Source organism: Mirounga leonina, unplaced genomic scaffold (genome assembly GCF_011800145.1).
Source record: "Mirounga leonina isolate KUSES-001 unplaced genomic scaffold, KU_Mleo_1.0 Mir_195, whole genome shotgun sequence".
NCBI classification, from domain to species: Eukaryota; Metazoa; Chordata; class Mammalia; order Carnivora; family Phocidae; genus Mirounga; species Mirounga leonina.
The window spans coordinates 9,524,238-9,551,960 of NW_023270490.1; the positions used below are offsets into that span (position 1 = coordinate 9,524,238).

Genomic DNA, 27,723 nt, shown 5'->3' on the forward strand with positions numbered 1-27,723 from the left:
CTGCACCCTCTCGAGGCCCTGCTGTCCGCCACAGAGCCCGTCTCCTTAGCTGCGCGTGGGCCCGGTCAGCCCGACCGCTGTCCAAGTGTTGCTGGGATGGGGCTCCAGGCCCCCAGCTTTGCAGTCACCCCCACCCATTACCAGGGACTCCATTCCCTAGAAAAATCTAACCCACCGACTTCCCGAAATGGAAAGAAATCTTCCCATCCCTCCCCAGTTGTGGGGGGGGGGGGGTGGCGGGCAAGGCAGCTCCAGCTACAAATGAGGTGAGCAGAAAGCAGCCGACCCCCGGCCCTGGGACCCCTCACGTCCACGGCCACAGTGGCAGAGAGAGGGCTGGGGGGGGTGGGTGTGACGGGACCAGTTCTGCCATGGTTTGGGGGTCCTGAAGTGTCTGGTCTTAATTGTTGGGGTATCTTCTTAGAATGTTGTGAATGTAATGCTACCTCGTTTTCAGTTAAGGTCCTACTCACCACTTCCTGGGCCAGTAGAAGTCTTCCGTGAACCCTGCAGAGATGGAGAACAATGTGTTCAAGCTGCCTTCACTAAGGATCCCGAAAAAATGACACTCAGCGAGTGCCTGGTGTTGGTGGGAACCTGCCTATCATGGATGATTCGAGACGAAATTCATCCTCAGCAGCACTCATGATGTGCTTGTCGCGATAGAGAATCCTGAGAGCTGGAGGTGAGGCTGTCGAGTCCGGGTAATTAGCGCTCATTCCTTCCTTTTCCACCACCTGCACCTACATTGCGTCTCGTTACCTGCATCGGGGAGCTGCCCCCTTGTGGCTGCAAAGTATTAGTGCACGTCCTAGGACACAGGACCACTGGAGTCTGCAATCGCAGATGCTCAGGACGGAGAGGGAACCTTGACACCTTCTAGGTGACACTCATCTGAGACGTGCCCTGCGGCAGGTGAAGCCCACCACCGCTCAGCCCCAATGAGAGAAAGATGGCCTAGGGGAAGCCGACATCTTGCTCCGTTACTTTTCAGTGTTTGAGGGTGTTGAAAATTTGGCTGTTTCTAATATATGAAAAGACCAAGTTCTTTCAGCTGCAAGAAATGTAAAAATAGAGCCGTTTCCTCGCATCCCCAGCCCCTCTCCAGATCTCTGGAGGCCGGCTTACCGTCCTTCTTGCTCGATGTTCTCTCTCTCAGCACTATTCCATGGAAGGGCTGCCTACCCTGCATCTTCTTTTTCTCCCACAAACATTTGACATGGTTTAGCTTATCTGATCTATGAATCCTGAATTAACGATTCTAACTTAATCAAATTTTCTGTAGACTACCATGGAATAAAAATACCCACTTTGAAAATAAGCATGAAGTTGTAAATTCGATAATTATTATTCCATTTCTATTAATGCACGTGAAATAGAGACCTTAAAATTGCATTTGTTCCTCTTTCCAATAATAAGCTACTGATTCAGATTCAGACAATAAATTTCTCAAATGACAGTGTTCAGCGGCATCTCACGGAGCTGTGAATGCACAGGGAGGAAGGTTCCCTTCTCCTACCTTCTCCATCTGCTAAAGAACTGTTTGTTATTTTAAACAAGATGTGGTAACAAACTACAATGTTCAGGTGATCCGGTTAATGGATCTCTGATTTTGTTTTAAACTCAGTCATTGTGACCTTGAGTATCGATTGCGTAGAATCCTTGCTTGCCTTTTTTTCCCCTGGTCTTCGAGTGCCAAGACCCCCAGTTTGGCACAGAGAGGCCCCCACCTGTAGGGCGTCTCTCTCCATCTCTCCATCCTCCTTCAATCCCAAAGTCACAAGGGCAGAGTCAGCTAAGCTTAGCAGAGATTTGGGTAGAAATCTCAGAGCCCTGAGACATAGCTGGGATAAAGATCCGCTGGTGCTTTGGAAAGTGAAAGCATTTGGGTTTCTCTCCTTAATCAAGTCCTTCTTTCTTGGAGTCCTTTTCCACTGCTCTCCTTTGAAAGCATAGGGGTTATAGGAAAGAGTCATTAAAATATCCTGCTTCAGACAGAGATTGTGGGGCCTTTTAAGGCTGGGGTCATCCCCCGGGGCCGGGTTCCAGCCCGAATCTGTGCACGTGAGGCAGGGCATGTTTCATTCCCCTCCACTCCCTTCCTGGGAACTCGGTTGTCACTGTGAGGTTAAAGCTGAAGGCTCAGCCCAGCCCACTCTGATAAATGCAAGTGCGGCTGGGACGGAGGACGGGAGAGAGGAGAGCAGAGTGCCAAGGACAGGAGTGTCCCTGGAGCAACAGAACACCTGGGCTGGGAAGGAAGTGATCGGTGATTAGAGGCCTGGCTGTGGGGGACGCCGGCTGCCTGGGAGGACCTGTGGCCACCTGCACGCGTCCCCACGTGGACATGGGCTCCAGGAGCCACACCTCGCTGCTCCTGCTTCCAGTGTTGCTTCTGCTGCTGCAGGTGAGCTGAGGCAGGTGCCTGGAAGCCGGGCTGGGCTCCGTGAGCATGAAGGCCCATGACTGACGGCACAGCCCCTGCTGGCTGTGCCCCTGCTGGGGTGACAGGCCGGCGGAGGGACCGAGGAGAGCGCTCTGGCCGGGCCCCGCGAGGAGCGCAGGTGTCGGGGGGAGCCTGGGGTCTGCACACCTGGAGTGGGGCATCGGCAGCGGAGCTCCCAAACGTATACGAAGGAGGGGTTTGGGTGACAACCTGTGTGGGGCCGTGCAGGAGACGGGGGAAGGGGACTCATCTTAAACTGGTTTATAGAGTTCACACCATTTTTATTTAGATTTGTGTTAACCCAGACTTTCTAAGGGTACTTCTGTGCACACCTCACGTAAGACTGAGACAATCTCAGCTGTGATTTGACAGACAATATGAGCAAACTGAGAGTGGGGGAGGACTTAGCCTCCTGCCCCCACCCCTGGCCACAGCTCAGATGGAAGGACTGCACTCGACTTGCTGCCAACTCCACGGCTTTCCAAGGACGGGTGGGGCGATCTCAAGGCTATTATGTCCAGTTCTCCCGAAGTGGCTGGCCCAGGGCCAGCGGTCGGTCAGGACCGGGATGCTCAGCATCCAAACCCGGCTGGTCTGCCACCGGCTGGTGGTCTGGGCTGACCACTGACCCTCGTCCTCACCTCAGCTCGACTCGGACTCTTCTCGGGAGCCGTCCAACTCCGGAGGCCTGGACACCTTCCCCAGAGGTTCAGACGGAGCTGATCTGCGGGGTGGCCTGGGCTTTATGGCTTTAAGCTGACCTTGTTAAGCTTCATTTTCTTTACCTGGAAATGGAGCTAATATTTGCTCTTCCCTGTCCTGTGAAGGAAGAGGTGGGCTGGGCCCGTGTGCCCATACGTCCCTGTCCTTCTGGATTTGTAGCCACGGCGAAGGGTTGGCAACACGCATCTGCCACCCATGCTCCCGCTTGCTCTGGGCTGCCCGCGGGGATGGAAGAGTAAACACGCTGGGGGCCGTGTGTGACCCAGCGCTCTCGTGCAGGTCTGCTGCTGCCACGAGTGCTTTGTTTGGCGCCAGTTGCTCGGCGTTTGGAGGATTTTCTCGGTCCCTTTTTGCCATTTCCAGTTGTGAATGCCCTTAATCAAACAGCACTCTCGGGGCGCCTGGGTGGCTCAGTCGGTTAAGCGACTGCCTTCGGCTCGGGTCACGATCCTGGAGTCCCGGGATCGAGTCCCGCATCCGGCACCTTGCTCAGTGAGGAGTCTGCTTCTCCCTCTGACCCTCCCCCCCCCATGCTCTCTCTCTCTCTCTCTCATTCTCTCTCTCTCAAATAAATAAATAAAAACAACAACAACAACAAAACAGCACTCTCATTTTATCTCCCATACCTCGTCGAGTCCTGTCAATAGCCTGTTTTTTTTTTTTTTTTAAAGGTTTTATTTATTTATTTGACAGAGAGAGACACAGCGAGAGAGGGAACACAAGCAGGGGGAGCAGGAGAGGGAGAAGCAGGCTTCCCGCGGAGCAGGGAGCCCGATGCGGGGCTCGATCCCAGGACCCTGGGATCATGACCTGAGCTGAAGGCAGACGCTTAACGACTGAGCCACCCAGGCGCCCCACAATAGCCTGTTTTAATCGTCAAACCCTGTCCCCCTATTTCTCCTGCTCCTGCCCTTGCCCCTTTCTGGGCTCATCAGAAAACACAAGTGCATTTTCCTCTTCTCTGTTGTCTAAGCACAGAGCCCAGCCAAGTTGATGCATGTCTGAGGAGGTGTTGAGTGGGGTCACGCAGCAAGGAGTGGACTGGGGGTGGTCATTCAGTGTTTGGTGAAAGCAGCTTTGGACCGGTTCCAGGGGATCCAGACAAGGAAAAGAGTGTGCTACAAAAAGAATCAGGTGTTTTTTGCAGTCCCCATCCTGGACCCTTAACAGGGCAAGAGCTTTCTGCCCAGTGGGTGTTTGGTCCCTTGCTGAATTGGCTCTAAATAACCCATTCCTTCCCACTCCTTTCATTGGCCCCAAAGTTGGCTTACAACCATCTCAGGGGACCTCCAAAACAGGTGCCCACTGGCCCTCCTCTGAGCTCTACATTTAACGCCAGTCCCCGTCCTATTGGAGCGCTGTTCTGTCTACAACAGTTTTCCTCTGCCCCCACACCCTTGCTGTCTGGGGGACATAAAGCAAGTGATAAAGTTGTGACTCCCTGCAGGTTTTCGTCTTGGATCCAGATTCAATGATAAGTCATGGAAGGGGAGTCCTGCCCTTCTCGTAGGGTAATTTCTGGTCCTGAGGATTCATGAATCCTCTGCTCTGGGCTGTGGCAGGCTTCCAAGATCAGAGAGGAGGGAGGGTTTGAGACAACAAAATCAGACAGTGAGCAAAGTCTGTTATGTTGTTGTTGCTATTTTTTAACCTGGGAAATTCTAAATCGACTTATCTTTAAAAAACTGTCAGCATTGATGCTCTGCCTGATTAATTTGCTAAGCCCCCATTTAAGGACAACAGTTAGTGGATTGCAGAAGGTGAGGGATGGTGTGGTGGGGGGTGGAGGGTGCGGGAAGCTGGGTACTCGGCAGGGACAGAGCAGGCTGGACTCTGTCCCGAGAGCCCTGGGGACCTAGGGACATGATGAGGTCTGCACTTTTAAAGATCACCTGAGCTTCTGTATGGAGAACATACTTGGGCAGTATATTAATCTCCTAGGGGTGCCACGGCAAAATGCCACAGACCGGACGGCTTCGAACAACAGAAAAGGACAGCGTGGAGCCATTGTTCATCATACTGTATTACATATTTGAAAGTTGCTAAGAGAGTAAATCTTAAAAGTTCTCATCACAAGAAAAATAATTCTGTCATTATGTGTGTTGGCAGATGTTAAGTAGACTTATTGTGGTTGATCATTTTGCATTATGTGCAAATATCAAATCATGATGATGTACACCTGAAGCCAATACAGTGGTGTATGCCAATTACACCTCTATTCCAAAAAATTCTCCTTGAATGCAAATTTGCAATCAAAAAAGAAATATTTTCAGGGAAGAATTATTTCCATGCAGGCTTCTTACTTCCTTAGCATCCTCTGCAGACACAAAGCCCTCCTGTATCTAGGTTATTTCCCTTCAACGACGCCATGGCCGCTCGACCAGGCCAGCCTGGACAATCCTGTCAGATGATGTGCCCGCCTGCCACACAGTGTTAGGTGGATGCTGCGGCCAGAGACGCCAGCCTCTAGAAAATTTTCTCCCTTCACATTACAGAAACGTTATGTGCACCTTTTAAATGCTATCCTCTTTGGAACAACTGCCTAAATTTGGCAGGGATGGGAAATATAATAAGCACACTTGAAAAATCATTTCAGCAAATATAACCTTTTTCTGGTCTTCCTGTGACAGCCAGACAAGATCACACAATTTGCGAGGCGTGCGTGGAGGGGGGATGGGAAACACGCAGTGTCAGGTGTGCAAACCTCAGCACCCACAGTTCTCATGTGGAGTTGACTGAGCCATTCAAGTGCTGGCAGACTGTGAGTTGAAGGCACAGAGCTTGTGTGTGGAAAGGGCCCTTGAAGGGCCTCACTTACAGAAGGGGAAACTGAGGCCAGCGATGAGGTGAAAACTTGATGTAGTCCTTGTTAGTGGTCTGGGCCACCTGGGAATAGATCTGTGTTGGAAATGGAATGAATTTCTTCATTCTTTTGCAAGAACTGCGATCTTCTCCATTTTAAAACTATATACCTGGTGGGGCGCCTGGGTGGCTCAGTCGTTAAGCGTCTGCCTTCGGCTCAGGTCATGATCCCAGGGTCCTGGGATCGAGCCCCACATCGGGCTCCCTGGTCAGGCGGGAAGCCTGCTTCTCCCTCTGCCACTCCCCCTGCTTGTGTTCCCTCTCTCGCTGTATCGCTCTCTGTCAAATAAATAAAAAAATAAAAAATAAAAAAAATAAAAAATAAAAACTATATACCTGGTTAGGCCCTTCATTTCAAACCACCGGCACGAATCAAGAAGGATCAATGTTTGAATAAATCAGTGTTTGAGATTTTGGAACTCCAAGACTTTAAAAATTCTTTTCCTTTAAGTAAACAGAAATGTAGTCTGTAGCAGGAAAGAAATATCATCATTGTCCTTGACGTTCATGAAACAAGACAGCTGGTGATGTCTGCTCTCCACCAGGAGGGTGGCTGGCCACAAGGGAAGGACACACGAAGAATGTGTGTTCATTTTCTGTGAAACCGCTAACACGTAGTCCATTGGGCAGCCGTGTGCCCTGCAGCAAGAACGGACCCTTACGGGTGTAAGGCACCCAGGACCAAGGGGGCTCACGATCACTCACCGTGTCCTGGAGACTGAGGCATAAGTCCTAGAGTAGCCGGTGTCCGACCATTTGCTCTCAGGATGCCTTTACACATGTCACATTACTGAGAGCCCAACGAGCTCGTGCTGACGTGCGTTATATTTACTATGATTTACCATATTAGAAATTAAGAGTGCGACATTGGAAGCTTTTCTCAGTTCATTAAAGATAATACTAGACCCAGTACATGTGAGTATATGTCACATGCTTTTATGAAAAATAACCATATTTTTAAAGAAATTCCACTTAGTATGAAGAGTGGCACTGTTTTATATTCTTGCAAATCTCTTGTTCTAAAAGAAGATGGCTGGATTCTCCTCTCTGAGTCTGCTCTCAGTCTGTTGTAAATGTTGTTAAAGGACATGAAGACATTCTGGCCTCAAACACATATGCATATGGAAAGGGAGGAATATTTGAATGGCCTTGAACAGATAATTGTGGATATCCTTCTTTGATATTACACCAGAACTGAACAAGTGGTATTTTTGAACAGTCACTTGACATGTGGAATCTGTACACATCTTAATAAACCTTCCTTGCTCAGTTACATCAAAACCACTGGTCTGTCTTGCATTTTGGATGACTCTTCCCTGTGCATGACTTTGGAATGTCATGCATTAATCATTGGGAAACTCTTGGCTCATTGAGTTATGCAGATCTTCCAAATGTTGACAAATTCCATTCTATAAAAGGAGAAAATCACGCTCATTAATATCTCCACTGATATCATCAGAAACATCTTGAAGTACTGGGAAGCTGTCAAGCACATTGTAGCAGACACACGTTTTCCAAAATTCTAAATTTTGGCTTGAAAGTTTACATTTTATCGTCGGCAACATGACACCATCCATGGTTTCTCTTGAAGTGATAGGCTCACTTGTTTACCATCAAAGTACCATCTACCAAGCGCCCAATCCTGAACAACACAGTCTGTCAGTCAATCTTTCAAAGAAAATGCTGTTCCATAAAAAAGAGGCCTCTTCATCCTTTCTTGATTAAAGCTCTTCAGAGTGTAGGGATAGAGGGTACATACCTCAATATCATAAAAGCCATCTATGAAAAACCTACAGTGAATATCATTCTCAATAGGGAAAAACTGAGAGCTTTTCCCCTAAGGTCAGGAACACAGCAGGGATGTCCACTATCACCACTGTTATTCAACATAGTACTAGTAGTCCTAGCCACAGCAATCAGACCACAAAAAGAAATAAAAGGCATCTGAATTGGCAAAGAAGAAGTCAAACTCTCACTCTTTGCAGATGATATGATACTTAATGAGGAAAACCCAAAAGACTCCACCCCAAAACTGCTAGAACTCATACAGGAATTCAGTAAAGTGGCAGGATATAAAATCAATCCACAGAAATCAGTGGCATTTCTATACACCAATAACAAGACAGAAGAAAGAGAAATTAAGGAGTCGATCCCATTTACAATTGCACCCAAAACCATAAGATACCTAGGAATAAATCTAACCAAAGAGGCAAAGAATATGTACTCAGAAAACTATAAAATACTCATGAAGGAAATTCAGGAAGACACAAAGAAATGGAAAAACATTCCATACTCATGGATTGGAAGAACAAATATTGTGAAAATGTCTATGCTACCTAGAGCAATCTATACATTTAATGCAATCCCTATCAAAATACCATCCACTTTTTTCAAAGAAATGGAACAAATAATCCTAAAATTTGTATGGAACCAGAAAAGACCCCAAATAGCCAGAGGAATGTTGAAAAAGAAAAGCAAAGCTGGCAGCATCACAATTCCGGACTTCAAGCTCTATTACAAAGCTGTCATCATCAAGACAGTATGGTACTGGCCCAAAAACAGACACATAGATCAGTGGAACAGAATAGAGAGCCCAGAAATGGACCCTCAACTCTATGGTCAACTAATCTTTGACAAAGCAGGAAAGAATGTCTAGTGGAAAAGAGACAGTCTCTTCAACAAATGGTATTGGGAAAATTGGACAGCCACATGCAGAAGAATGAAACTGGACCATTTCCTCACACCACACACAAAAATAGACTCAAAATGGATGAAAGACCTAAATGTGAGACAGGAATCCATCAAAATCCTTGAGGAGAACACAGGCAGCAACCTCTTTTACCTCAGCCGCAGCAACTTCTTCCTAGAAACATTGCCAAAGGCAAGGGAAGCAAGGGCAAAAATGAACTATTGGGACTTCATCAAGATAAAAAGCTTTTGCCCAGCAAAGGAAACAGTCAACAAAACCAAAAGACAACCAACAGAATGGTTAGTTCCATAAAGAACTTATCAAACTCTACAACCAAAGAACTAATCAATCAAGAAATGGGCAGAAGACATGAACAGACATTTTTCCAAAGAAGACATCCAAATGGCCAACAGACACATGAAAAAGTGCTCAACCTCACTCATCATCAGGGAAATACAAATCAATACCTCAATGAGATACCACCTCACACCAGTCAGAATGGCTAGAATTAACAAGTCAGAAAATGACAGATGTTGGCGAGGATGCAGAGAAAGGGGAACCCTCCTACACTGTTGGTGGGAAAGCAAGCTGGTGTAGCCAATCTGGAAAACAGTATGGAGGTTCCTCAAAAAGTTGAAAATAGAGCTACCCTATGACCCAGCAATTGCACTACTGAGTATTTACCCCAAAGATACAAATGTAGTGATCCAAGGGGGCACATGCACCCCAATGTTTATAGCAGCAATGTCCACAATAGCCACACCATGGAAAGAGCCTAGATGTCCACCAACAGATGAATGGATAAAGAAGATGTGGTGTATATATATACAATGGAATATTATGCAGCCGTCAAAAAAGAAATCTTGCCATTTGCAACAATGTGGATGGAACTAGAGGGTATTATGCTAAGCGAAATAAGTCAATCAGAGAAAGACAATTATCATATGATCTCATTGATATGAGGAATTTGAGAAACAAGGCAGAGGATCATAGGGGAAGGGAGGAAAAAATGAAACAAGATGAAACCAGAGAGGGAGACAAACCATAAGAGACTTTTAATCTCAGGAAACAAACTGAGGGTTGCTGGAGTGGAGGGGAGTGGGAGGGATGGGGGGGCTGGGTGACGGACATTGGGGAGGGTATGTACTATGGTGAGCACTGTGAATTGTGTAAGACTGACGAATCACAGACCTGTACCCCCGAGACAAATAATACATTATATGTTAATTAAAAAAATTTTTTAAAAGGTTAAAAAAAAAGTGGCCTGTTCAGCTAGCGACTCCGAGGATCACCCATGTGCTTTCATTGAGACTCTCTACTCCACTGTGCCACCTGGGGTTTCGCACATACTTCTCACCTAGTCGCGCAGAGTCCTACAAATGCGCATCCCAGTGACGCAGGGCAGGAACATCAGGGACCTTTACTGCTGCATCACTCTGGTAGCATCAGGGACCCCAGCGGACCACACTTGGGAAGTTCCTGCTCCACAGAAATGTTCTCTATGCATATGGATGTTTATTACCATGGCATTTCTCTGTAAGTGATGGCAAACAACTGGAAGTAATCTAAATAACCATCCCCAGGAGAATGAACAAATGAATTGTCCTCTGTTTGTGTAGTGAAATGCTATATGGTAGTGAAACTGAGTGGACTAGAGCCGTAGGTGTCTACACACGCGCACACACACACGCTCGTTCAGTGTTGGCTGTGACATACTCTGCACAATCTGTCTGTTGCAACAGCTTCACTGTACATGTGTGACTGTTTTTGGGGGCGGTGGCAGTTCGTTGAGATGTAAATTATAAATAAATAATTCTCGATGTAAATCATTATATAAATGAAAAGTACCAAGTTCTATTGTTTTATTATTATAAGATAAAGTCTAAAAATAAGGAAAAAGTAAAAGAAGAAACAGGCAGAAAAGCCCACTTGAACCTCTCCACCAGTTACGTTTGGTGCTATTCTGCACGTGACCCGTGATATAAATGCACCCGTGCTCATCCCGAACCGACAGTTTGATCTCCCACTGTGCTACCTGCGGTCACAGCAGGTGCGCTATGGTTTGAATGTCACTAGTCTTGGTGGGACTCTGTGAGAATCCTTTTGGTTACTTCTCCTACAGTTGCAGAGGAAAAGCAATAAGCATGACCTGAGATGTCAAGAACCAGAAATTAAAGTTCTTTATTTTCTCTTTTCTCCTTCTAGAAGATTTGTGTGTCTTTAGGCAGTTTCTACCTGAGTCTGATAAGTATATTCCCTACTAATTCACGTCATTTTTATTTTTAAGGTCAACAGCATCAACAGTTTCCAACAAGAAAAGGATGCTCTTACTGATCAAACAAAGGTGGGGTTTGGAAGTCACTGTCTTCATAAACAAAGTGAGATCACACTTGACTCAGAGATTTGATTGCAATTTCATCGAACATCTGCTCGATGTTCAGTTTGCAGAAAATAAATTAGTAACTAGATGTGGCCTTTTGGAATCTAAAGGGACTGCTAGAGAATTATAGAGGATGCTTTTTTTTTTTTTTTAAAGATTTTATTTATTCATTTGAGAGAGAGAATGAGGGAGAGAGAGAGCACATGAGAGGGGGGAGGATCAGAGGGAGAAGCAGACTCCCCCCGCCTAGCAGGGAGCCCGACGCGGGACTCGATCCAGGGACTCCAGGATCATGACCTGAGCCGAAGGCAGTCGCCCAACCAACTGAGCCACCCAGGCGCCCTGAGGATGCTTTTATGTCTACTAGAATATGAACAGTCTGTGAACGTCAGAAATCAGCCACACGGCACTAGCCCAGAGCTTTCTCCACACTGTTTTCTTCTTTATGGAGTTAAAATATATTGAACTTGACATCCTCCAGCGTGTGAACTTTGGACAGCCCAGGGAGGCAGTCACACTTTGTTATGAGCTCATGCCACCTTATGAATACTTCCTTCCCATGGTTCTTGTCATCAACTCATTTAAACACAGTTGACCTTTGAACAACATGGGCTTGAAGTGCATGGTCCACTTATATGCAGATTTCTTACAGGACAGTGCTGTGAATGTATTTTCTCTTATGATTTTCTTAATGACATTGTCTTTTCTCTAGCTGACTTTACACTAAGAATATGGCATATAATACACATAACATACAAAGTATGTGTTAACCGACCGTTCATGCTCTCAGTAAGGCTTCCAGTGAAAAATAGGCTGTTAGTAGTTAAGTTTTGGAGAAGTCAAAGGTTATACAGGGATTTTTGGCTACCCCAGGGGGCAGTGCCCCAACCTCGCATAGTTCAAGAGTCAACTATAATTTTTGAAAAGGCTTACATGTTTGTGGATAAAAATTAACATGGCTAGAAAGCAGCTTTGCTTGGAATAAATAGATGGTTAAACTCCATCTCTGGTCTCTCGCCTGACAAATCTCTGAGCCTAATGTCTGGGTCTGAGTCTCTTCCTGTTAAAAGTGAGAGTAGTAGATGAAGAGGCATTAAAGACCTATCAGCACTGAATGGAGATGTTCTCGTGGACTATTTCAGAACGACAGAGGGAAATAGGAGGGAGTAGCTTTCTCATTCACTCAGCAACCGTGTGCGTGTTTGTGATAGCACAGATGTGAGCACACAGTAGGCAATGAGCTCTAATGTTATGTCTGCATAGCCCCTAAGGACCTCAGGATCCATGTAAAATCAGGGGGCGGCCCGTGCCCCAAAGTCTAGAAACACCTCCATAGTTGTCAGGAGAACAGGCACTTTTAATAACTAAGCATTGGAGGCTGTTGTGAGGACAGGGGATATAATGCCAATCAAGTGCCCGTCCGTGCGTGCTACATCGATGTCACCATCATCCTCGTGGTTGTCGCTATAATTTCAGGGAGACAGCCACCGGCCCCTACGGCGATCCAAGAGAAGACGGGTTATTACCACCCTGGAACTGGAGGGGGACGATCAAGGACTCTTTCCCAAACTTGCTGGGGAGGTGAGGAAGGCCCCCGCCACCCTCTCTGACTAGGCACGCCCCCTTTGGCAGGAGGACCGAGTCTTGAAGGGCTACGTGCTGGGAGGCCAGGGAGTGCCGTGGGTGGAGGAATGCTGCCCTGGGTCCTAGAACCCACTCTACCTCTACCTGACTGGGGGGCTTCGGGCAAGTCGCTTCATGTGAGCGTGTGCCAAGAACATCAGTCCCATGGGACAAGCCCTGCTTTATTTGGCCCGTGCAAGCGTATTATTTAAAAATAAGGAGATGGTGGTTACCAGAGACTGGGAGGTGGGGGCAGAAGGGAGATTAAAAAAATAAATAAATAGGAAAAGCAAAGCTGGGCTGCCAGGGCTGGCAGGGAGGAGGTCATGAGGGCTTATTGTATGAGGGGGACAGAGCGTCAGTTTGATAAGATGGTAAGAGGTCTGGTCACGGATGGTGGTGGTGGCCACCCAACAGTGTGAGTGTGCTTAGTCCCGCCTGAATGCACACTTCAAAATGAGGAAGGTAGTAAACTTTATGTTGTGTGTATTTTACCACAAGGAGATGGAAACGACAGGACGATTGTAGTAGAAATTCTGTACTTCTAGCGGCTTTCTGAAAGTTGGAAGATCTGCCCACAGGGAGCCTACGTTCCCACATGGCAACAACTGGATGGGGCTTGAGTTTCCCACAGTCCCCCCACTCCCTGTCGTCTCCCTCCCTCTGAGGTTGAAGCCGTCACGTGATCATGTTGGGATGCTGGAATTTTTGCACGTGGCCATGTCATTCTTTCCATGACACTCCTGACCCGATGGACCTGTGAATTACATGCTAAGTGACTAGATCCCTACAGCATTGACATCCAATGATTTCTGGACAAAGAAATTAAAATAATTTATATTTTTGCAGTGTTTATAAAAATAGTAGATGCCTGCTATAAAAAAAATACAGAAAGTTTTCAAGGCTCAGTGGTTGAAACGATCTACTCCTAAGAGTCTGGGGGACGCGGTGGGCTCATACCGCAGACCCAACACACCCTTGCTGCCTCGGGGAGACCCATATCCTTGCTGTTTCCCCACCACGCGGTGCTGTCAACCACAGTACCTATATTATAGGGTCGTGTTAAAGATTAAATAGGCTAGGGCAAGTAAGGCATGGCTCATTCTAAACCCTTTCTAAATGTTAGCCGTGTGAGGGTTCCTCCTCTCTCCCTGAAGGGATCACCCGTATTAACACATCGGTGTGTACTCTTTCAGATATTTCTCTATAGCCTGACCAAGGTGAGTCCATATTGACAACATGGGTTCACACTACATCTATCGTCTGCAAGTTGCCTTTCTGGTTTCCCAGCGAGGCATGGCCCCCTTTCTGGGGCAAAGCCTGTAAGTCCTAAAGACTGGGGGCCCCTGCCCCATGAAGGGGGTACTGCACTAGGATTCTTTCCCTTGGGAAGGACATGTGCGTTCTTCCCACTTGTTCCCCGTGACAAACCTCATTCCCGCCTCTTTGCATGTCTGTTTCTTTTGGATAAACCCTCAGATGAGCGATTGCGAGGTGTGGTGCTTTAAAAATGCCTTTGAATCCTAGCCTGGATATTTGGTATGCCTTGTGGTTTATTCTCATTCTCTTCTCCGCGCCCCCCCTTGTTTTTCCCAGGACCCTGGGATCATGACCTGAGCTGAAGGCAGACGCTTAGCGACTGAGCCACCCAGGCGCCCCTATTTTTCTTATTCTTTTTTTTTTTTTTAAAGATTTTATCCATTTATTTGAGAGAGAGAGAATGAGAGACAGAGAGCATGAGAGGGAGGAGGGTCAGAGGGAGAAGCAGACTCCCCGCCGAGCAGGGAGCCCGATGCGGGACTCGATCCAGGGACTCCAGGATCATGACCTGAGCCGAAGGCAGTCGCTTAACCAACTGAGCCACCCAGGCGCCCCTGTAACGTTCTTTTAAAGTTCTGGACTCTGTGATGATGTATGTGAGCCACTAGATCTTCCTTCTAATGACTGGATTCCCAGCACCATCGGGATATCCGAAAGCATTTGGGGATAGGGCTATAGAATGTTTATAAAATGGCCTAATTTGGTTTTGAGTCACAGTTGAAATGTGTGGACAGAAGGTACAAGCAGACCCACAGTTGCCTAACACCTGATGAACAAGCAATTACGTACCGGTGTTGGTTTGTTCTTGTGACTCCCCGTGTTCTTTAGGATCTCCTAACCCCAACACCATGGTCTACTCTGAATTTGAAATCCAGGTTCAAAACCAGGAAAGGAAGCGATAAAGTAAAATGCCTAAGCCATGGTGGTGTATTAGGCTACCAGCCTCACCTTATAGGGGATGCTCAGGATGCTATATAACCTTTGTTGTTTTGACTTCTGCTGGGAACTGAGCTTGTTTCTAGGGCCTGCTTCGTGGTACATTAACTTCTTCAGGGTGGGAAAGAACACCTCAAAGAAGTAATTTATATACCTTTTCTCTAATGACCTCAAAATATTTATATACATAATAAAATGGATGCCCTTAACTCATTGATAGGCTCTGAATCTCTAGTTTTTAAGCAGGGAGAAATTCTCCCCAAACTCCAGAAGTCATGCAGAGATGTCTCTGCAGGTCTTCACTATATTCACATAAACCCCTGCCTCATCTAGTGAATGTGCAATGTCTGTTAGACAGAAGGAACATAGAGTGATGTGAGGGGACCCTGGGCAGCCCTGCTAAATCTTGAGTGAGCAAACAGATCACCAAGGGATCTTGTAAAAATGCAGATTTATTTCCGTAAGTCAGGGTGGAGCCTGAGACTCTGCATCTCCAGCCAGCTCCCAGGAGAGGGTGCTGCGCTGGCCCTTGGCTGCCACGTGCTGAGTGCGGAGGGTCCAGAGGGTCCGGGACAGATAGTAGTGGGTGTGGCTCGTGCAAGGACGGAGCAAAACATTTCGTGCTTGTGGTCTTTGTTTTGTTGTTGTTTGGTTGCTGTTGTTTGCTTTTAACAACTTCACTGACATTTCAAGGGTTGGCTTTCACGAGGTTTAATATGGGACTTTTTGCTGGAAGCTGATAATGCCTAAGCAAAATCCATGAGAGTGTTTTCTGACACATGAGGCCCAAGTGGAAAAGCTTGGCATGTCACACAGAGGTCCCAGGGGACAGTTAGAGCAAGCGGGAAAAATGTGGGAACATGAGTGGCATCCCCATGGGTCCTGCTCCGTCAGGATTTCCAAACCTTGTGTTTGGACCTGCTGGGTGAGCTCAAGCCCGAGATCTGATCCCCCCAACCGTTATCACAGCCGTCGTTTTACACCAAACTCTACAATCACTTGCTAGCTGGCCCGTCATTTGACTGTGAACTTCCACGAGGGAAGACAGGGTGGGGATTTGGAGGTGTGCCCCCACCCGTGGCTCTGTCTCATGTCCCTGGTTTACTGTCTCCTTATTACTTCTCACCACCTGAACTGTATGCCTGAAATGTGTTTGGTTCTCTGTGGGTGGTCAATCTCCCCACTAGAACGCATTTCCCCCGAGTCAGGAATAGGGCTCTGCATGTTGTGGGTTTTCAGTCAATTATGTTCCATGAATGAATGAGCAAGGCAGAATGTAGTCTCTGCTTCCAGGGTGTTGTGGGTTGAATTGTGCCTTCCAAAAAGATGGGTTCAAGTCCTACCCCTGGTACCTGTGAATATGACCTTATTGGGATATAGGGTCTTTGTAGATGTCATCAAATTAAGGTGAGGTCATACTGGATTAGGGTGACTGGCATCCTTATAAAGGGAGGGGGATTTGGACACAGAGGACAGAGGGGAGAAGGCTGGAGACAGAAACGGGTGTGATACATCTGTAGGCGGGGGACACCAGGATTGCTGGCAGCCCCCAGCAGCTGGGTGAGAGGCTCAGAGTCTCCAGAGGAAACCAAGCCTGTTCTAGTTTCCAGAAGTGTGAGAGAACACATTTTGTTGTAAGGCACCTGGTTGTTGCAGCAGATATAGGAAACTAGCAAGCAGGGGTTACCATACTTGCTAGGAAGACAAGAAACAGGCTGATGAGAAGGATTACCAGCTGTGAAAAGTGGGCTAAGCAGGAGTCACAGAAACACTACACAGGCTGGGCCTTCAGGCTCAGCCACCTGCTTCTGCAGAAGGATGCTTGCTACCGGGTTTTGGCTGTGCATAAAGCCAGGATGTATTAGAAACGAAGTCAGCCCGAGGGTTGGCCAAAAGGCATTCCCAGTAGCACTGCTGTGTTCTTGGGGAAGAGTGAAGGAATCACGAGAATTAGCCAAAACATATAAAAACTTGTGTTTGGGAGGTGGGGGTGGGGTGGGGAGGGCTGACTTCTCGTTAATTCCGTAAGCCTACAAAGAATGCAGTGTCACCAGCTGAGAATTGCCAGAAGATTTAAGACACAGCTGGAAAGGGGAAAAGTCTGACTTTTTCTGTGTAGGAGTCTCGTCTGTTTATATCAAAATATGCTCAATTTCATCGGATACAAATACACTCAGGAAAGTCATTCTTTTTTTTTAAGATTTTATTTATTTATTTGACAGAGAGAGACACAGCCAGAGGGGGAACACAAGCAGGGGGAGTGAGAGAGGGAGAAGCAGGCTTCCTGCTGAGCAGGGAGCCCGATGCGGGGCTCAATCCCAGGACCCTGGGACCATGACCTGAGCTGAAGGCAGACGCTTAACGACTGAGCCACCCAGGCACCCAAGTCATTCTTTTATATTCCTCAAAATCATCATTTGTGGATCTTTATGCCAATGCACTCATCTTTGCCTACTTGAAACCTATGCATACAAGTGACTTTGTCTTGTGTGTTTGGCATTTAAGGTACTCCCGTGTGCTTGTCTGTGACTAAGAGTACATATCCTGCATGTGCCGTTTCAGTGGTCATATGCCCCTCCATCATGTCACCGCACTGTGGTGTGTCACCCAAGGATCTAAATCTTAAGGCTGTAACAAAAGGCTGAAAACCGTTTCCAAGTGCAGCAAATATCCATGACATTTCTTTTCTCCATTGCAATTCTGAGTCCCCGAAATTCTTAGCATCTTGCCAAAGAATAAACAGCACTTACGCCTCTCAGGCATCTAACAGAACTGACGATCTCTGATGTAGCTTTTAGGATAATAAATGGAATATAAAATAATAAACAAAACAAACATGGGTTCTTATTTTTAAGTGGAAGGATTACAGTTGGCGCTGTGTTGGGGCCAGAAGTCTGCGGGATTAGGGAGCAGAGATGCCCGCGCAGTCATAAATTATAGAAGAGCATGTGGAAATGGTGTGGGAGAAAGCCAATTTGCTTGAACAGAAATTTAAAAATGTATGTTGGACTCCCAGGAGCAGACCAGTGCAGTGGTCTTGAGGGGAGAGGAGACAGCTGAACCCGGAGAGCCTGGGGCCCAGGCCACCACTGGAGGACAGCTGGTGGGACCACCATGGTGGAAGCTGATGAGTGGATGCCAACAAGTCTGCAGGAAAGAGGTCCAGGGAGGTGGGTGCAGTGGAGATCTTGTGGGCTCTGGGGAAAGGAGAGATTTCTGCCTGAAGCTGGCAAGGTGCTAAGACCCCCGGCTGGTGAAGCTGCCTGCTGTGGGCTCTGGGTGGCTGTGGAGGGGAGTGATGGTGTAGTCAAGTCTACATCTAATTGGACTTGAATCTGGGCTGCACTGAGTGGACAGCCACGGAACCTCTCCGTGGTCCACAGTAGGGCGCCAAGAATGCCTCCCTCTAAGGCTTCTGTGAGGCAGGAAGGAGGTGATCTATGTAGGAGCTCAGTCCTGGGCCTCACTCAAGCTGCTTCTCCTGGAATAAACCCCGTGCTTGCTCAGTGTCCCCCCAGCAGGGCTCTGTACCTGCAAGCAGACAACCCTTGAGAAAGCATTGTTCCCAGAGCGGAGAGCTCCTCTGCGCAATGTCACCCTTCCCACTCCTTTTTCTGGGACTCTGAACTCCTTCTGTCTCAGCGCTGACTCCCCACAATCTCTTCAGCTTTCAACAAATAAAATCACTGTTTATCCCAGAGCAACAGAGATTCAGTGGCAATGTCATATTAGACTTATTTTAATATATATATTATATATATTATAGTGTATATGTTGGGGTGCCAACAATATATAATATATATAACATATATTATATATATTGGGTGGCTAAGTTGGTTAAGCATCTGACTCTTGATTTCGGCTCAGGTCATGATCTCAAGGTCCTGGGATCGAGCCCCATGTCAGGTTCTGCACTCAGCTCTCGCTCTCCCTTTGCCTCTCCCACCTCTGGCTCTCTGTCAAAGAAATAGATAATTCTTTTTTTAAATATATATATATATATATATATACATATATATATATATGGTGCTCACTTTGGCAGCATGTAGACTAAAATTGGAACGATACAGAGAAGATTAGGATGTCCCCTTGCACAAGGATGGCAGGCAAATTTGTGAAGCATTCCATATTTAGAAAAACAAAAATAAATAATATATATGGTTGCCCACTTTTTATTTTATAAGTAGGGACTTTTTAAAATTAATAGACTTTATTCTAGAATTGTTTTAGGTTGACAGAAGAGGAGAGTGGAAAGTACAGGGTGTCTGTTCCCCCTCTTTCCCTCCCCCCCCAGTTTCCTCTCTCGTTAACGTCGCACATTGGTGCAGTACGTTTATGACAGTGGATGAGCCAATACGATACATTATTATTAACAAAGCCCATAGTTCACATTAGGGCTCGCTTTCGGTGCTACACATTCTATGGGTTTGGACAAATTGTATATGACATGTATCCACCCTTATAGTACCACATAGAGTATTTTCACTGCCCTAAAACTCCCCTGTGCTCCCCATTATCCAACCATCCCTCTTTCCTGAGCCCTCGGCAACTGTGATCCTTCTGCTATCTCCATACGTTTGCCTTTTCCAGGATGTCATATGGTTGGAATCATATGGTGTGTATACAGCCAGTTCAGATTGGTGTCTCTCACTTAGCAATGTGCACTAAAGATTCCCCCCATGTCTTTTTAGTGCTGAATAATATTCCACTGTCTGGATGGACCACAGCTTATCCGTTCACCTTGTGAAGGACATCTTGGTTGCTTCAATGTTTGATGATTATGAATAAATCCATTTTAGACAACTGTGTGCAGGTTTTTGTGTGGTCATAAGTTTTCAACTCTTTTGCATAAATACCAAGGAACATCATTGCTGGTTTGCATGGTAAGAGGATGTTTAGTTTTGTAAGAAACCGCCAAAGGAATGAGGAATTATTTGCCATCTGTATATCTTTGGAGAAAGAGATATTTGTTCAAATCCTTTGCCTATTTTTTTTAAGATTTTATTTATTTATTTGAGAGAGAGAATGAGATAGAGAGAGAGAGCACGAGAGGGGGGAGGGTCAGAGAGAGAGGCAGACTCCCCGATGAGTAGGGAGCCCGACGCGGGACTCGATCCCGGGACTCCAGGATCATGACCTGAGCCGAAGGCAGTCGCTTAACCAACTGAGCCACCCAGGGGCCCCTTTTGCCTATTTTTAACATTTGAAAATCAATTTTAGCAAGGTCCCAGGAAATAAAGTTAATATATAAAAATCAATTGTATTTCTATACACTAGCAATGAATAATTGGAAATCAATATTTTAAAAACAGTATCATTTATAATATTACCAAAACAAATGAAGTGCTTAGGCATAAGTCTAAAATCTGTGCAGGATCTCTTTACTCGAAACTATAAAATACTAATGAAAGAAACCAAGGAAAACCTAACTGGATGAAAAGACAGACTGTATTTATGGACTGAAAGATTGAATATTAAAGGAATAATTCTTCCCAAATTTATCTATAAATTCTGCTCAAAACTAATCAAAACACTTGCAGAACTTTTCATAGATCTCAACAAGCTGATCCCAAACTTTATACGAGAAGGCAAACTAGCTTTTGGTTTTGTTGACTGTGTTTCGCTATTTTGAACTTTATTGATATATATGTTTATTATTTCCTTCTTTCTGAGTTTAATTTGCTCCCTTTTTATTTTATTTATTTATTTATTTTTAAAGATTTTATTTATTTATTTGACAGAGAGAGAGAGCAGGAACACAAGCAGGGGGAGTGGGAGAGGGAGAAGCAGACTTCCTGCTGAGCAGGGAGCCCGATGCAGGGCTCAATCCCAGGACCCTGGGATCATGACCTGAGCCGAAGGCAGACGCTTAATGACTGAGCCACCCAGGCGCCCCTAATTTGCTCCTTTTTAAAGATTTATTTATTTATTTTAGAGAGAGAGACAGAGACAGAGAGGAGGGGCAAAGAGAGAGAATCGCAAGCAGACTCCAAGCTGAGCACAGAGCCCCACAAAGGGCTGGATCCCATGACCCTGAGATTGTGTCCAAAGCTGAAATCAAGAGTCTGATGCCTAACCAACTGAGCCACCCAGGCGGCCTGATTTGCTCCTTTTTTTAAAGTTCTTAAGGGACTAAAGCAAGAAGCCTAAAGTATTGCTTTGAGAGCTTTTGAGAGGAAAGACTTCCCGCTGCATGTTTGAGATGAGGGAACCCTCCTTCTTCAAGCACAGAAGTGACGTCCCCAACCACTGAAGAACCCACAACATGGCAGCAGCTGGGCTAGTTACTTTCAGTGTTCCCTTTCCCTGAAACGTTCAAGGGTCTGCCCTCTGCAGCGTCTCAGGAGTGTTGGTTAGCAGTCTGTATTTCTCATGACAGCACCGACAGCAGAAACTGAGGCTCCTGAGCAACCTGGCTATGTTTCACCCGGGTAGAGAAACTGAGATTAGAACCTGATCATAACGAATGTTCACTAAGTGCCTTGTCTGAGCCAGCACTGTGGTCAGTCCCTGGGGTCACGAGGTGAAAAACAGCGATGAGATCCCTGCCCTCAGAAACTTCCCGGCTGATGCAGGAGAGGATGCAAACCGTGCAATGACGTGAACATATATCGTGCCATCAAGTAAACGATCCTGCAACATTAACACAATTCTCTGCTTCCTAGGTTTATTTTGATGTTGTGGACCGCTTAACAAGAAAGGTCATGGATAATTCCTTGATTTTCAACATTAGGATCAGCGATGTGAACGATCACACACCCCAGTTCCCCGAGAAGGAATTCAACACCAGTGCGAAGGAGCACTACCCTGCAGGTGCGTGCAGCGGGAGTGTGTGTGGGGGGCTTCCTCTCCCCTCTGGTCCCCTCTGGTCCATCTGCTTCCATGTTGTGGTGCCGGATCCTCGTTGTCTTTAGGGAGAAATTTTATTCTTCTCATCCCGAAGGTGGCAGGCTCTGGTTTTGAGCAGAATGCTTGGAGGTCTGTAAGTATCGTTTTGTATTGGCAATAAAATGAGGTGGAAATTGTGTCTGTTGCAAGAGCTGATATGTAAAGACCAATCTAAAGTAGGTCAGATGCACTGAGGGAGAAAGGCAGAGCTGAACAGTGCCTTCCTGAATATCTCTGTAAATTTCTCACCTGTAAAATGGCAACGAGATGACACCTAAAGTTCCTGAGCTATAGATTCTGTGAGTCTTTAAATCCAAACCACTCTCACTAGAATGTGCATCTGTTTTAATAACAGAAAAACATTATTTATTTCACAAAGTAGTCTTTAGAAAATTTGGAAAATTCCAAGAAATTAAGACTGAACTAGAAAGCTTATTTTATACTTCCAATTAGAGATTAAGTACCATTAATGTTTTAGTTTATATTCTTTGTCTTTTTCTTTGAATTTTGTGTGTGCATGTGCACACACTGTATATTTATCTATGTGTATATATATTCCCTGATTTTATATATAATTACCAATGCATTTTTCATCTTTATCATAGTGCAAAATATATAGGGGTATATAATAAATATTTACAAATGTATGGGTGTGCTTTTTCATATGTGTATATTTATGAATTTTCTTTTCTAAAACAGCAAATTTACTGTTTGTAACCTAAAAGTGTTTTCCTACAGCATCCTACTGTGTAATATTTTATTTCATGGATGTGCTTTAAGGTTTCTTAACGAATCTCCTATTGTTAGACATTTGTGTGCCATGCCCATTTTTTGTTATCTTCACAAAAATATGCTTCAGTGAACACATTTGAGCTAAATCTGTGTCCACCGAAGCATTATCTACTTGGCATAATTTACAAGAGTAGAATGGCTGGTTCTGACTGCACATACAATTTAAGTGTTCCACTTTACTCACCTACTGGCAACATCTGGGGGGCCTGGCACGGGGTTCATCTTTGATTATTAAGTGCTTGCATATGTTGATAGGTTTCTTGTCCATTTCTGTGTACCAGATACTTGTTCCTTTCTTGGTCCATTTCTGTCCCTGTGCTTGTCATTTTTCTTCTTGATTTTAACCTTCTCATTCTGTATTAAGAATGTTTATGTCTGCCATATATATTTTAAATGTTTTCCTGGTTTATCATTTCTTTTTAAATTTTGTCTATATAGTTCTTCTTGGCACACCTTTAAAAATCTGTCTGATCTATCAATTCTCTCCTTTATGTCTTCTGCATTTGCAATCGTGATTAGAAAGTTCTTGTGACTATTTAGGGGTGCCTGGGTGGCTCATTCAGTTAAGTGTCTGCCTTTGGCTCAGGTCATGATCTCAGGGTTTTGGGATTGAGCCCTGTGTCCGCCTCCCTGCTCGGCGGGAAGCCTGCTTCTCCCTCTCCCCCTATATATACTCTTTCTCTCTCTCTCAAGTAAATAAATAAAATCTTAAAAAAAAAAAGTTCTTGTGACTATTTAAATATTCCTTTTTTAGTTTTTAAGTATGTCTATAGTTTGATTTTATATTTAAATATTCAGTCCATTCTGGTGGATGCCTTAATGTCATTTAGCAAAGAATCATCATTCTACTGGTTTGATATGCTGCTTTTGGTCAATAGTAACTGTTAAAACAATTCTTTCCAGGTCAACCCATTTTCCAGATGTTAACAGTTGATTTGGATGAAGAAAATACTCCAAATTCTCAAGTCCTTTATTTCCTTATTTCTCAAACACTGTCACTGAAAGATAGTGGCTTCCAGATTGACCATATTAGTGGAGAAATACAACTCTCAGGATGCTTAGATTATGAGGTTATGTTGATTTTATTATTTTTAAAAAGTGAAATGTGTTCTCTATCTCGGAGCCCCAGACTTAGGATTTATGTCTGTAGTGGAAAACCCTCTGTGGCTGGACTTGCTATTGAAATTGCTATAATGGATTATTACTTTATTAATACTTCCCTTTGCTGTATTTGAAGGGCTTGACTGTTCTTTTCCTTCCCACATAGACTGCTCCGTGGTTTACACTACTAGTTGGAGCGAAGGATTTCAGAGAACCTCCCTTGACATCCACGGCCTCGGTTCATGTGAACGTGCAAGAAGGCAACAACCACAGGCCCACGTTTACCCAGGAGAACGTAAGACACCTGGGCCTCCTCAGATGCCACGGCCTTGCATAAACGGCCCCAAATTCTAGGCTCAGTTTTGCTGAGGGAATTCTCCATAATGGCCAAGATACATGTCATTCTCCAAGATCACTTAAACTAGATGAAGACATCAACCAACCTGATATAGAATCATTTAATAATAGACTTGCGAGCTTATGTTTTTTTACTGTTTTGTGCCAGAAACTGTGCTCAGAGCTTTCACGTGCATGCTTTCATTTTGAATTGCTGGGACTCACACATGATTTCTGTCTTACAGACGAGGAAGCCGAGGCACAGGGAAGATAGAGAATCCGTGCTCACTCTACATGGAGGTTTCTCAGTTCCACACAATTGACGGGGGATGGGAAATTCATTGTTGTAGGATCAGGGGAGGCAGGTCAGTGCACTGTAGGATGTTTAGCAGCATCCCTGACCTGCACCCACTAGATACCACGGGCACCTCCCAGGTGTGACAGCCAAAAATGTCTGCAGACATTGCCCAATGTCCCCTGGGGGGCAGGTTTGCCCCCGGGTGAGAATCTAGACCTGAGCTTTTCCACAAGATCTGGAGTTCTAGAAGAGGGAAGATGAGCAGGTGGGCTCTGGCTGAGCCTTTCTCAGATCACCTGATTTATATACAGGGTTCCACATGGGAATTCAGATGCTACCAATCTGCATGCTTGAAGAAAGCACTGAAACCCACATTCCAGATCATTTGGAAATGCCACACCACTTGAGATACGCAAGATTGCTAAAAACACTCAGGATTTGTTTCCTATTTTATATTTTTTGCTCTCTCATATGCATTTTTTGAAAGAAAAATATGCATTTTACTTCTGTCTTTCTCCTGACCTCTCTCAATGAGGCCTTTCCCGACGACCTAGTTCAATCCCCAACACAGCATCCACCCCCTCCTCCCTGTCCCTACCCAACACACACACACACACACACACACACACACACACACACTTAATCATCTGCTCCCTGGGGATGGAGTTTTGCCCATCCTGTTCACAGCACCTTAGACAGAATCTGGCACATTGGAGCCTTTGTTGAATATTAATAAATGCTACAATTATTTTCAATAAGTATCGTTTGAAAAAAAATTTAAAAATTGTATAGACAAGGGGTGCATGGGTGGCTCAGTCGGTTGTGTCCGACTCGTAATCTCTGCTCATGTCTTGATCTCAGGGTTGTGAGTTCAGGCCCCACGTTGGGCTCCATGCTGGGCATGGAGCCTACTCAAAAAAAATCTTAAAAAAAATTATATAGAGAAAAGCTGAATTGTTTTCAAATGAAAACACCTCACCGAACAGTACAGAATAACTGAAACATATCGAACCTTGTTTTGAAATCCTTCTCTGGCTTAGTAAAAAGCTCTGCTCTCAAAACTAAGGAAAATAAACCCTATTTCCACGTACTCGTCAAAGAGAAATTATCTTGTCGCCAAAAGCACTGAGTAACAAGCTAAAGATCTATATGTGTTAGAAAAATGATTGTTTTAATCTAAGTTACCATAAGAGTTCTATTTTAGAAGAGTTAGGTTTTTTTAGCAGCATAAACTAGGATGTGCATTATTATTTTAAAGATTCTTAGAAAAATAGTGCATCGAGTTGGATTTAAGAGGACTTTTAAAGTTATTCGGCTGTAGACACAAGTCACAGAGAGAAGGAACAGATGCTTGTTGTGATGGGTCGGACAGAGCTTCAGATTGCTTGGGGTCAAGTTCAATAGCATTTATCTATGTTCTTGTGCTAGGGACTTACATTTTCTGTCTTGCTTTCTTTTTCAGTTGTGTGTCTTTATCCCCATGGCGTGGACATGATGATTGCCTCTCCCAGTACAGGATTCAGATTTCTGAAGGCTGCACAAGCCAGAGCGTGTCACATCTCCTGGTCCAAGATGGTGACTTGCCATTTACATCAGCTTGGAGAGTAAAATTTCACATACTGAATGGCAATGAAGAGGGACATCTGGACATTCTGACTGACCCCGAGACCAATGAAGGGATTTTTTTTTTAAGATTTTATTTATTTATTTGAGAGAGAGAATGAGATAGAGAGAGCATGAAAGGGGGGAGGGTCAGAGGGAGAAGCAGACTCCCTGCCGAGCAGGGAGCCCGATGCGGAACTTGATCCCGGGACTCCAGGATCACGACCTGAGCCGAAGGCAGTCGCCCAACCAACTGAGCCACCCAGGCGCCCCCCAATGAAGGGATTTTAAATGTGATCAAGGTAAAGCCATCGGGGAAGGTGCACCTGCCAGGTGGCTGCAGTGTCGGGCCCCTCTCTGCAGGAGTCCTGATGGGAGATGGCAGCTAGCGTCGGGAGTGCCCGCCGGGCCACGCATGTGAGGCATGGCGTGCTGTGTGTCCCAGGGGCGCCCAGTGAGGGGGGCAGGCTGTGTCACGAGTGCCGGCTGCTGCAGGCCCTTGGCCCTTTTGCCTTTGTGGAGCCTCCCCACCACAACAATATCAATACTGAAAATTACTTGACAAGGTGCCAAGTTCTTCAACATTTAATTTTTTCTGTTTGAGACAAAATAGATTTCTATAGGTCCTAAAATGTTTTACTTTTTTTTCTGATGTGATAAAATATTTCAGACATTTTCTCTGATCCTGAAAGTTCATTTTTTTCCTTCTGAGTTTAAAAGACACTAGAAGGTGTGCATGGGCCCCTGAAAGTCCTGTGGGCCCCTGGACTTTGCCTGCTGTGCCTAATGAGGAGCTGGCCCTGCAGAAAAGTATTATTTTCTCCTTTCACTGATAAGGAACCAAGGCCCAGATAGGTTGGGTCGTTTTCATGAAGTCACACAGCCGGAGGAGCGGTTCTGACTGAGGTGGTCTGACTCCATTGCTCTCAGCTAGACCCTGGAGAGGCCAGTGTCCTGGTGCCATGCTGGCGAGTCAACCTGGGGATCAGGTTGAAAGACAGGCCTGGGTCGGAAGGTCTGGGGTGGGACCTGGGCTCCTGCCTATCAGAGGAACAAAGTGCCGGGTGATGCCCGTGGGCCCCAACCATGCTGTGAACAGCAAGGCTCTGGGTACTCCATGCCAGATGCCTGGGATTGAATATCTCAAATATTCCTAGCTTTTCAGTCCTTTTAAGTCACTGCCCACTTTGCACCCTGAGTAACTTTGATCATTAATTTCTGTATTTCCTTAAGCTCCCCTGTTTTTTTTTGCAGCAGAGTTGCCACATTAATGTTTCATTAGATTATGGTTTTTGTTACATTTTTCATTACTGTCTGATGGATGGTGGCTTTTTAAAAATTTTTTTTATTGTTATGTTAATCCCCATACATTACATCATTAGTTTTAGATGTAGTGTTCCATGATTCATTGTTTGTGCATAACACCCAGTGCTCCATGCAGAACGTGCCCTCCTCAATACCCATCACCAGGCTAACCCATCCTCCCACCCCCCTCCCCTCTAGAACCCTCAGTTTGTTTTTCAGAGTCCATCGTCTCTCATGGTTCGTCTGCCCCTCCGATTTCCCCCCCTTCATTCTTCCCCTCCCGCTACCTTCTTCTTTTTTCTTAACATATATTGCATTATTTGTTTCAGAGATACAGATCTGAGATTCAACAGTCTTGCACAATTCACAGCGCTTACCAGAGCACATACCCTCCCCAATGTCTATCACCCAGTCACCCCATC

At 45.5% G+C, this 27,723-nt stretch overlaps 1 protein-coding gene and 1 non-coding gene across 2 annotated transcripts in view; both read left to right on the forward strand.

Moving 5' to 3' along the window:
- The first annotated feature begins 2,073 nt into the window (after window positions 1-2,073).
- Window positions 2,074-27,723, forward strand: part of CDH26 (cadherin 26) — a 30,173-nt gene continuing 4,523 nt past the window's right edge. The window contains 9 exon segments of the mRNA XM_035025649.1: window positions 2,074-2,407; window positions 11,008-11,064; window positions 12,577-12,705; window positions 13,920-13,943; window positions 21,645-21,792; window positions 23,563-23,729; window positions 23,927-24,055; window positions 25,906-26,062; window positions 26,270-26,298. Of these exon segments, the coding sequence (XP_034881540.1) occupies window positions 2,348-2,407; window positions 11,008-11,064; window positions 12,577-12,705; window positions 13,920-13,943; window positions 21,645-21,792; window positions 23,563-23,729; window positions 23,927-24,055; window positions 25,906-26,062; window positions 26,270-26,298 (900 nt within the window). The 5' untranslated portion in view covers window positions 2,074-2,347.
- LOC118024121 lies at window positions 19,006-19,113 on the forward strand. The gene has a single exon (XR_004683002.1). It is a non-coding gene; the product is annotated as a U6 spliceosomal RNA (small nuclear RNA).